At 37.4% G+C, this 12,390-nt stretch overlaps 1 protein-coding gene across 1 annotated transcript in view; it reads right to left on the bottom strand.

Moving 5' to 3' along the window:
* LOC121978516 (WASH complex subunit 5-like) overlaps window positions 1-12,390 on the bottom strand; it is a 64,881-nt gene that overhangs the window by 41,765 nt on the left and 10,726 nt on the right. Inside the window, exons 10-14 of the mRNA XM_042530853.1 lie at window positions 4,155-4,437; window positions 3,708-3,766; window positions 3,544-3,641; window positions 1,963-2,125; window positions 839-922 (exon numbers count right to left, since the gene is read on the bottom strand). Of these exons, the coding sequence (XP_042386787.1) occupies window positions 839-922; window positions 1,963-2,125; window positions 3,544-3,641; window positions 3,708-3,766; window positions 4,155-4,437 (687 nt within the window). The remainder of the gene's footprint in view (window positions 1-838; window positions 923-1,962; window positions 2,126-3,543; window positions 3,642-3,707; window positions 3,767-4,154; window positions 4,438-12,390) is intronic.

Genomic DNA, 12,390 nt, shown 5'->3' with positions numbered 1-12,390 from the left:
TGTTGACATTATTTTCACTAAATGTTGTTGTCAAGGCCTAAAAGAAATAAGCAGATAATGGAGATAATTTTTCAGCACAATCATTCCAAAATAGTTTATTTCCCACAACTCCACATTGTCCAAACTTGTAGTTGATTTTAGCCATTTCCATGTTGAATATGTTGAGTGTCTTATAAGAAGAACGATCATGACAATGATGACTTGATTTTAGTAATTAGTAAGACCAAAATATTCTACTTCTTTATAGGTAATGTAGAACAGCATAACCCCATCAGTATCACATGTCATACACCACAAGGGTAGTCAGAATTTCACAGAACTAGGAGATCAGATGTATCTTCCATTGGAAACCCAAAATTAAACATTGTTTACCTAGAAATGGATGGATTGAGAAGGATTGATGCCAAACAAGATGCTTCAAGTTCAGAGTAAATAACCATGAAATAGTGTTGCGATAATTAACCATGAAATGTGGTCCGAATTTTAGCATGCATTAGTTTAAAACTGCAGCTTCACTGAAAAACATGTCTAGTTCATCTATATTTAAAAAAATTCAATATAACTCTCAATGAGCCCTCAATAAGCAATTTGCTTTTTGTTTATCAAAAAATATACCCATATCAAAAACAAATTATGTTAGTCCCACTCCCAACTACTCAGACTCAACTAAATGGATCTAGTACTTTTACTATGCTATATGAAAGATTAACTGGTAATGTTCAGATATATTAAATTATTTTTTAATTATGTTATTTCTTAGTTTCCCTCTAACTCTCACATCTTCAACTCAAGTCGACACAAGTTTTACAAATATATTTGAGAAAATTGCACAACTGACCTGTGAGATGACACATATCTTGTTGGCAGCCCTTCCTGACTTTAGCAGAAGATCCATCTGTGACGCCAATAACAAAATAGCAAATAAATTTTATCAGATAAGAAACAATAAACAAATTATTATATGTTGCAACTGATCATCTTTGGTTATTGTAATATTTGCATTTCTTCAAGATAATAGTATCATTTGGAAATATAATTACTAGCAAATCTTCTACATATCAAACTTACACAAATGGACATAAAGATCAATTCATAATACATAAATGTTAACTATATGTATAGAACAAAAATGTTCAGAGTAAATATCTGATGACAATTACTGAGATTAGTCCACAAATAAAAGTTACAAATTCTGTCACAAAATGTATGTGACAGAAATTGACCCATTTTTTTGTTTCTCACTTCCTTCATTCTATATTTTCTCAAGTTTGGTAGAACTATTCATGTCTACCACAAACATTATTGTGACTCCGCATACATCCTTGATGCAAATAGTGTCGTTAGTGCAGTGAGGATTCCTATCTAAACTTATTAGGACAATGTCAAAGTTGTTGAGTCTTTTAAAATTTATATTTTATTATATTTCTGAAAGACTTGTTGGAGATTTTTTTAAAAATTGTCTATTTTTTGAAAAAAAAAAGTATATTGGGAAAATTGAATCATTATTTTGCAAAAATTAGTCTTATTGCTAATCCATAAAGGAGAGGTTAGGATTCCATGGACAATTTTCAATTAATAAAAGTTTAACATCTATCAAAGAGGTTAATGCTTATTTTTGTTTGCTTTATTAATTTTGTCGCAATTTTGATGTTGCATCAATTAGTACTGAAGTTCCTTTATTCGTTTGTTCGTGAGTGATACCAATCCCGTAACTCCCTTGTGAAAATTCCTAAATCACGATTCCTTGTGTGGGTGGCATCTCTTCCTTCTCCACATGCACTAGCACCCCTTGCACAAAGCAAGGCACCTTATACCCACCAGTGTAGCACGGACACGGATGAGACACGTTTCCGGACACGTTTGGACACAATTGCAAAAAAAATAAAAATTTTGAGGGTAAAATTGAAAAATAATAAAATTACGAGGACTACTTATTCAAATGGAAAAAAAGCCCTAACTTACTCTCCCCACTCCCGATTCTTTTTTTCCATCGCGATAGAACTGTTTCACGCAACCATCTCCTGCGCTTTCGCTGCAGAAGCCAGCAGCAGCCCGGCGCTGCTCATAGAAGCCTATCGCTGCTCGCAACAGCCCGCCGTCGCTCGCAACGGATATTATGGTTGATCTAATATGAACATAGTTTTCTATTCTAGGATTTTTAAAATTTTTCGTATCGCCGTATCCGTGTCGTATCCAATACGATATCCGTATCCGTGCAACATAGATACCCACCTTTTTCCCCGACTACTCCTCGTGCTCTCTACCCCTCCTACTCCAAGAGAAAGAGAAGCCACCTTTATTGACTATGACACCACCCTCCTCCTTAAGGAACAAAAGCCCTCCTCGTATGAGTTCCTCTTCCGCTAGCCACTATTGGGCCGAGTGTCCCTCCTTCACAGCGTCATTGCCTTGTGAATTCCCTCCAACTCTACTCGACGCTACTGTTCCTACAATGATAAATGAGTTGGCCTCCACAATGGCCGTCATCTGCCCTAGCGAAGCCCAACATCAAGTAATAGCGATGATTGCTAGTATTCCAAAGTGGATTGTGCTTGTGCGCCTCTACAATTATAGTACAATTTTAATCATGGTTCAAAATCTCAAGTTGTGCCTAAGGAATGATCTTATTTCAGTATCATGCCAATGTTCCGATGTACAATGTTGGTGACAAATTCAAGATGGAAGGAAGATGGAGATAAAAAAAAAGAAAAATATAAGATTACTAAATAGTTAGGTTTGGACTTTGTGTTACATCTGAAATGGCACACTTTTGACATTATCTTATAATGACACAAGTTACAAAAAATAAACACATTATCATCTTGACCTTTGTTTTAGTATGCCAAGGCGCCTCAAGTGAATTTATGGGAGCGATATGTTTTAACCGTGTGACTTAGCATAGTATGAGATTTCAAATTATGCTTTTAATATCATATGCCAAAATGTCTTAACATTGTGCCAGTGGTTAATTAATGGTAGAGGAAGAATACAAAGAAGAAAAAGAAAAAGAAAATGAGGCTATTCGATGACTTCTTCCACAATTGGTGAAAGCTATTCAAGACTTCGGCCTTTCTGGAGTTGTTCACAAGCCAAAGAAAACACTCACTAAGCTCATGATCGTCATGGTTGTATGTGAGCTAAAGAAACTCTTGCAAAGCTATATCACAGGTAGCGAGGTTATGGTGAAGCTGTTTCACAAGTAATTGTGATACTTGCAGAGCTATATTGAAGCTTGAAGAAGCTTCTTAACTAGTATAACATGTTTGCGAGTTATGCAGAATTGTTATGAGTTGTCATAGAGATGAAGCTAATCCAAGTCCTCTTGCTTGCAAAAGCATACATACAAGTTCTACTCATAATCTTCTTTCTTTCCGCAATATGTACATATCAGAACTCATATTTACTAGACCACATAAATATCAAGTCATGCCCCATATAAAGACCAACGCACAGATGCACAAGGTTCTAAAAATTGGGGTCAATAACTTAGGTCAGGTCTACCTACTAGGACCAGGATTGGTTGATCACAGGTCAATGTTAGACCTGAGTTGGCATGACATAAGACCAGCATAGCTAGCACAGGTTGGGTTCGCATGGGTCCAGGTCAAGTCAAACTCAGAAACTCCAGGCAGCACATCAGTCTGCATAGAGCATGAACTGAGTCCACAACTTCAACTACAATAAAACTATGGAGGGAATAATCATACCTTCTTGTTATGTGCAAACAACAGATATAAGCTTTTGGAACATTTCCTGAAGTATTTTGCTACAAAAGGAGTCATCAATTACTATTTAAGTTTAAAGGAGTTTGTGTGCTCACTCTTCACTAGCAAGTTGCACATGAAAGAAAATGAAAACAATACTACGAAGAGCTTCTTTACCTACCAGAACTGATTTGACTTATGTTCTAAATTGCACCTTCTAAAATGTGCATATAGTTAGATCTATAATACACTCATGCAAGAATAAGAACAAACAAATGTTAGAAAATACCAATGGGTGGAACTTTCTGGGGAATCAATGCAACTTTAAAAAAAGATGAGCAGTGTTTCACTTCAATAAGAGTTGCATTTCAAATTGAAAATAGGCACCTAGGCATGAGGCACCCAACTCAAGGGGATATGGAAAGGTCATGACAAAGGCAACCTACCCACATGACATATCAAGAAATATGAACGCGTGCCATAGTAGAACAGGTCCAAACAAAAAACCATTCAAGTTGAATGAGAAAGAGAACCACAATAGTTTGAGGAACTGAAAGATGCATGGAAACCTTTGACTCTGGGCAATGCGTGAAAGTGGCACATCCATCCATTTCTTAAATTTAAGGAAGAACATGTGCAAAATTCGCATAACTGAAGGATCTCCCTCAATCATCCTGCCAAGAAGTCCACCTAACCTTGAAACATACCCCCATGCATATGTGGCATCTGTAATCTGCAACATAAAAATGTCCATGCAAAAGGATAATAAAAAACAGCAAATTGAAGGTTAAGATTAAATATAATATGAAGTAATCTGCAAACGCAAAGTTGAATGCAGCAGGTCACTGAATCATTTTCATAGTGGAATACACAGTTGTTAATTGTTAAATAACAGCTCAAAATTGGAAACGTTGAAAACCATGTGAATGTCCACTTTGGTTAACCAGGATGCTTGAAAGGCGCTGCAAAGTCACATTTAAATGTCGGTATCAAATCATGACAGATTTTTCACAAAAGACACCCCATACTTTATAAGATAGTATTACAGTTGCAGTTCAACCCCAACTCGAAAAATAGTTAGTCTCGCTACAAAAATATCTATATCTACTCTCCCAGTGCCTTCTCCAAAAGTTTTACTAGATATTTGGGGCCCATCAAAATTGATTTTCCACCAAAAATTCCGAGCCAAACTACACCCTGGTCCCAAGAAAAAAAATAGTACTATGTACCAAAGATCCCATCCATGCATGGGACAATTGGCTTTTAGTTATATGATGTGATACTGTACTTGTTAGGTGCAAAGATAATTTCACACACAAGTGATATACACTTAGTCAGGGCTCTTTGTTTCATGGAAAGATTTTGCAAAGGAAAACATCTCAATAAAAATAGACATCGTGATGATAAAATGAGATTTTTTTTTTTTTGTTGATGGTTAGTCCGCCCATGATGACCAGTCATGGCCGGTCCCAAGCCCGGATAAAGGAGGAGGGTTGCGTTAGGTTGCCAGCCAGCGTCAAACTATGGCAAAATTTCATGAATGAATCCATTAAACTATTGTGCTAATGCTAGGTTGTTCCCCGGAAGGAACGCGTTGCAGGGTCCGACTGTAACGTCTCGGCAAGGACCGCTACATCTCCAGAACTCGGGTGTAGTGATAAATATGCAAGAGTTCGCGTTACAGGTCCGACTGTAACGTCTCGGCAAGGACCGCTACATCTCCAGAACTCGGGTGTAGTGATAAATATGCAAGAGTTCGCGTTACAGGGTCCGACTGTAACGTCTCAGCAAGGACCGCTACATCTCCATGAGAACTTGGGTGTAGTGTTAAATAGGCAAGAGTTCTCACACCATAGGTTAGATAAGAACAAATATGATAGGAAAACTAATAATCTAAGATTTGGAACATGGAATATAGGAACTCTCACTGGTAAATCAATGGAGGTAGTAGATATGATGATTAGGAGAAAAATTAATATTTTATGTGTACAAGAGAAGGCAAAGATGATAGAAAATTCGGGATTTAAGTTATGGTACACTGGAAAGAGTAAAGCAAGAAATGGAGTGGGTATTATTATAGATAGTTTGTTAAAGGATGAAGTTGTAGGAGTAGTTAGAAAAGGGGATAGAATTATAGCCCTTAAAATAATAGTGATGAAAGAAACTATGAATATAATTAACGTATATACACCACAGGTAGGATTAGATGAAGCTACCAAATCAAGATTTTGGAAGGACTTAGATGAAATATTACAAAATATTCCACCAAATGAAATGATTTTAATAGGAGGTGATCTAAATGGGCATGTCGGAGTGAAAAATGAGGAATATGAGAGAGTACATGGGAGTTATGGGTTTGGAACGAGAAATGAGGAAGGGAAAACTATATTAGATTTTGCGATAGCATATGACCTTATATTAGCTAATACGTTTTTTTAGGAAAAGAGAAGAACACTTAGTCACATTCAAAAGTGGGAATAATAAATCACAAATTGACTTTCGTATGGTTAGGAAGAAAGATAGAAAGATTTGTAAAGATTGCAAAGTCATTCCTAGATAAAGCTTAACTACCCAACATATGTTAGTAGTGTTGGATATACGCCTCAAACATAGTATCAATAGAAAGAAAATATATACGATTCCTAGAATTAAGTGGTGAAAGTTGAAGGATGGAAGCAACGTATATTTAAAGAGAAGGTATACAAGCGTTAGGTGAAATATACGATGACTCTAATACCATGGGATAAGATGGTATCAAAGTTGAAAATAGTAGCTAAGAGTATCCTCGGTGAGTCGAAGGCATGCACCATAAGTAAAGAATCTTGGTGGTGGAATGAGAAAGTACAAGAGAAAGTGAGGAAAAACGAATAGCTTATAGGAATTATATATTTGTAAGAACGAGGAAAATTTAAAAATATATACCAAGAAAGAAGCTAAGAAAGTGGTGAGTGAGCAAAAATGAACTTTTGAACGGTTATATCAAAAATGGATCAAAGAAGGGGAAAAGATATTTATAGAATAATTAAAGCGAGAGAAAGAAAAACAAGAGATCTTAGCCAATAAAATGTATTAAAGATGAATGTAATAGGTATTAGTAAGCGATGAAGAAATAAAAAGAGCGGTGGAAGAGGTATTTCATCGACTTTTAATGAAGGTTTAGGAGACCAACTTAACTTAGTAATTTAATTAGGTCAAATGAGCGTGAAATTTTAATTTTATCGTAGAATTCAAACTTCGAGTAAACAACTAAATAATCACTAAGATTTTTTTAGTTATAAAATATATTAACTAAAAATAAAAAATTTAATCTAACTATTTAAAAATAAAAGTTATAAAAAATAAAATATTTTTTAATATATATATTAAATTCATGAGATAATTTTATTAGGCTGTAATTAAGCTTATTTAAATTATCCCAGTTATAGCTAGTTGTTGATTAAAATTATTAAAGACTAAGTTTATTATTAAGCCTAAGTTAAATTGCTTCCGCTGTCCCTGCTCTGCAACGACTGCAAGCACACCGACACGTGCGACGCCTCTAGACTCATCACTAGGGCAAACAATGGATTCGGATGAGTCGCCGGGGTCGAGTGACGTGTCCGGATGCGTCGTCGGGCGACGGGGCTGAGCGACGAGTTTGAATACGCCGTTGGGCTCGCGTGATGCATTTGAACACGTCACTAGGCTCGCGTGACATTCGTAGGTGTCATTAGGCTGGCGCAACACGTTCGAACGCGTCACCAAACTCGTAAGATGCTTTTAGACACGTTGTCGAGCCTACGCATCGTGGTGTGCTTGCATTGTGTCGGTCCGTGGGCAGAATGAGATGTTTCACTAGTATCGGGTAAAATGAAATGTGATTTGAAACCATGAGTGAAAGGTTTTAGGCTTAGTATAATAAAAGAGAAAATATGAAATTTAAGTTTAGCAATATTAACGTAATAAGATAATTGTTAAGATAAGAGATGACAAATTAGAGTTTTAAGTATTTGTAATCGTTTTTGTAATAGGATGGAGGGGTTGAAAGAGATTTCTTACATTGAATATAAGTAGGATGGTTAAAATGGAGGAGAGCATCAGGTGTTCTTTGTGATCGTAAATTATCTTTAAAATTTAACAAGATGTTCTACAAAATAATAATTAAATCTTTTATGTTATATAGAGTTGAATGTTGGCTTATGACTTGAGTACACGAGCAGAAGATAGAGTCACAAAGATGAAGATGTTAAAGTAGATGTGTGGACATATGAGGATAGACAGGATAAGAAATGAGAACATTAGAGAGAAAGTCGGGATTGCATCTAGAAAAACTCGGAAACGTTTAAGATGGTACGGACATGTACTTAGACGACCAATAAATTCTCCAGTTAGGCGATGTGAAACTATGATAAACATGCATATAAAACGAGGAAGAGGAAGACCAAAAAAGACTTGGTTAGCAACAATAAAACAAGATAAAATTTATTTAAATATAGATGATGCTATAATAGGAGATAGAGCTCAATGGCGTAAAAGGATTCATACAGCCGACCCCACCTAGTGGGAAAAGGCTTGGTTGTTGTTGTTGTTGTTGTTGTTGTTGTTGTTGATGGTTAGTCAATGGTGGGAACAAGGAGAATGATAAGAGAAGTGACAGTATGGATGAAGGATGGAAGTAGCACCTTGGAGTGTAAAGCCACCTGATGTTGTATAGAGAGATACTTACAAACGATATCAAAGTACAATTGTCACATGCATTTTGTTTGATTATGGAAAGAAATTTGATTAGTTGATATCAAGGTTTAAAATCTCAGGTCATCCTAGAGTTTCGGTGTGTAACTAGAATGTAACAATTTCAATACCATGCCGAAGTGCCAACAAATACTATGGGTTTAAGATCTCAGGTCATCCTAGAGTTTCGGTGTGTAACTGGAATGTAACAATTTCAGTACCATGCCAAAGTGCCAACAATACTATGGGTGGCAAATTGATGATGGAGGAAGATGATTAAGAAGAAAAGAAAGAAGCGAACTCAGGCATGTTAGGGTACATACTTGGGTCAAGTTTTAAACTATCATTCCATGCTAGAGTTTTAATCTCTGACTCAAATAATACAAGCTCAGCACCATGTGGTGTTGACACTCTATGTTTTGGCATGTCGAGATGAATTTAAATGTATTCAATCTTTTCTTAGCTATAGTCCTTATTACATTTATGAACTTCTTCTAAAACATGAAAAATATTCCCTAAATTGGTTGAGCGCCCATAAATTGATTCGAAGAAATACAAATGTCCACTAGATGAGACCGTCTATATGGATTCTTCTACGCTATTGGATTCTATCCACTACTATCATCATCTATATTTAAATAAAGTTTATTTTGTTTTATCCTTACTAACCAAGTCTTCTTTGGTCTTCCTATTCCTCATTTAATGTGCGTATTTGTTTCACATCGCCTATATGGAACATTTACTGATTGTCTAAGTATATTTTCATACCACCTTATATGCATCTCCAAGAGTTTAGGTTACCGCAACAACAATGTCCATTTCAGGTGGCAATTACAAGGTGAGATTCCAAGTGGACTTCCATTGTGCCATAGAATGTGCAACTTCATCTTATTTCTCATTTTTCTTACTTTGCGCGGTCAGTTAGAGACTAAGCAGCTAACCAGAAGTCCTCTTTGTTGGTGCAATCGTCCTCGGGTCAAAGCTGACCAGTTTGACTAAACTCGGGTTGGTCCGAGCTTATCAAGGGAGGACCATATACTTGATTGAAAAAGTCCGAGGTTAGGTAACAGAAAGTCTTAACTGAAGATTAGACAACGGGAAGTCCTAATCGGAGGTTAGGCAAGGGAGAAGTCTACTGAATGGCTGGTCCTAACTGGAGTTTAATCAAGGAAAAGTCTAAGTGGATCAAAGGTTGACCGTGATCAGAAGTTCAACGGGAAGCTGGCAAGGAAAGTCGAAGTGGTCAAAGGGTGACAAGACACTTGGTGATCAGAAGTCCAACGGAAAGTTGGCAAGAAAAAGTTCAAGTGGATCAAAGGGTGATCGAAAGTCCAACAGAAAATTGGCAAGAAAAAGTCTTATGTGGGTCAAGGGACACTTGGTGAAAAAGGCCTGACAAGTCAAGGTTGACTGGATACTAGGCAACAGGAAGTCCGAAATAATCACGGATGACTTTGGGGTTGGACAAAGGAACCCTAAACTCGGGTTCGGAGTTTAGAGTTTAGGGTTGGCAATTGATTAGCTCAATTATTAGCCCAAGGCTAATCGATTAGGCTAAATAATTGGGAATCTTTTTGCAAGAGCAGGACGAAATCGATTGGTTAATCGATTGGGCTTAGTTCAATCGATTAGGCTAATCAATTGGTAGTTTTTTCACAAGAGCACAGTGAGGGTAGGAATCAATTTTTTAGCCAATCGATTGGGCTTATCGATTGGAGTGTTTTGGTTGAAATCGATTGGTCAATGGCCAATCGATTGGTCAATCGTCAATCGATTGAGGCAATCGATTAGAGTGTTTTCATAAACAACGAAAAGTTTCAGAATCGATTAGAAGCTGGTAATCGATTAGTATGGCTCATAAATCAATTACGGGTGAAAAAAAAAACATTTTTTGAACGATCGATCTGACGTGGCAATTAATTAGGGGTAAGGCAGCGTTTTCCAACTGAAAGAAACCCTATAAAAGGGGATGTCGCGAAGAAAACGAGCTCTCAGTTCTTGAGAAGTTTGAAGCAAAGTGTTACTCTATTTCCAACCAATCAAGTGGCATTTCCAAGCAACAAAATAGCAAGCTAAGCAAGATTTCATTATTGTAAAGTCGATTTTGATTTCCTTTGTATTTGCTTTTGCTCTTCTTGTTGTATTCTCGTGTTCGAATTTGTATGAGGCTTCTCCGCCTCCGAAAAGTTTCCGAGGAGGTGTTCATAGTGGATGTTGTGTGTGAGTAGACCCTTGGATTAGTCACCTCACGAGATGGATACCAAGTAAATCCAAGTGTTAGCATTGGTGAATCTTTGCTTTATGTTTCCGCCGTCGATTAAGTTCAAAGAGCAAAGCGAGCTATTAACCCCCCCCCCTTTCTAGCTCATAAGCAGTGTTCTAAATGGCGGTCGAGGCGGCCGCCTAGGCACCGCTTAGGCTGGAGGCAGGCATCAACCGCACCACCTCAAGCCGAGGCGGTGCATTAGGCGGTAACTCACCTTCTTCTGCCACAGCCACGCCTGGAGTCGCTGCTGCTGCCATTTCGCCACCGCGACACGTCCGAATACATGGTTTGGGCCCGACGATGAGTTTGGATGTGTCGCACAAGCCCAGACATGGCGTCTGGCCCTACGATGCGTCCGAACACGTCATGCAAGCCCGGACGCGTCGTCCGAGCTTGGCGACAATCCTGGAAGCATCACTCGGGCCCAACGATAGGTCTCAACACGTTGCTCGGGCCAATGATGCGTTTGAACTCATCGCGCGGTCCCGACGATGTGTCAAACTCATCGCCCGACTGAAATAGAGTACGCGAGTAAGTTGCAAGTTAGGGTTTAATTAAATTATTTTATGTTAACAATTTTAAGCATAACTATAAAAAAAAAAGGCAGTCCGGTGCACGAAGCTCCCGCTATACGTAGCCTTACCCTGTTTTTTACAAGAGGTTGTTTCCAGTATTCGAACCCGTAACTTTTTGTCACAAAGCAACAATTTTACCGTTGCACCAAGGCTCCCCTTCAATTTTAATCATAATTATGATTGGGATAATTTAAATAGACTTAATTAAAACCTAATAAAATTATCCTCTTAATTATATATATATATATATATATATATATATATATATATATATATAATTGTATTTTTTTATTTTTAAATATTTAGATTAAATATTTAAGTTTTAATTAATATATTTGATTAGAAGTAAACATTATAAAGAATAATGATTATTTATAAAAAAAGTAAAAAATTTAAACCGCCTAGGCGGCTGAGGCGGTAGGCGGTCACTGACTGCCCCGTCACCACCTGTCGCCATTTACAATACTGCTCATAAGTGTCCTAAAAAGTGATATCAGAGCAAAATCGCTCTTCACGACTAATCGTTGGAAGGAGCAAAGAGCTAGAGGAAAAAGAAGAAGAGCCCTAAATTTCAACAAGTCAAAGACTTAACATCAAAGGAGCTCAAGTTCGAAAATGGATTCTCGAAATGGGTTCGGATATGACATTTGGGCACCTCCACCTTTCAAATTGGGATGATTCGCCCAATGGAAAGTTAGGATTGAGAACTTTTTCATGATGAACATAGAGGAATGATGTGTTCTAATGGAGATATTTGAAGCCCCCGTGGATAGCAAAGGGAAACTCCTCAAGAAGTGCAAATGGACTGAGGTGCAAGTGAAGAGATCCGAGGCAAATGATTAGGTAACCAAAATTTTAGTTAATTTATTACCTAACAATATTTTGTGCAAAATAGGTAGCTATGAGGATGCAAGTGAGTTACGGAGAAAATTAGCCAAGCTTCATGAAGATTCATCCTCGACATAAAGTGAAAAAAAAAAATTCAACGAGGGGAACTCTTTGATTCAAGAACATGAGGATTCGGAGGTTGAGAGGCGTTCAACATCCGAGGATATTGAAGAAGCAACAACCTCAAGGATTGAGGGGGAGAGATCATTGACACTAGAACAAGAAGAACCCTCAACGTCCAGAACCA

This window comes from Zingiber officinale, chromosome 4B (assembly GCF_018446385.1).
Source record: "Zingiber officinale cultivar Zhangliang chromosome 4B, Zo_v1.1, whole genome shotgun sequence".
In the NCBI taxonomy this organism is placed as follows: Eukaryota; Viridiplantae; Streptophyta; class Magnoliopsida; order Zingiberales; family Zingiberaceae; genus Zingiber; species Zingiber officinale.
Note: the sequence above shows the minus strand (reverse complement) of the source record. Positions and strands in the feature narration are given on the sequence as shown.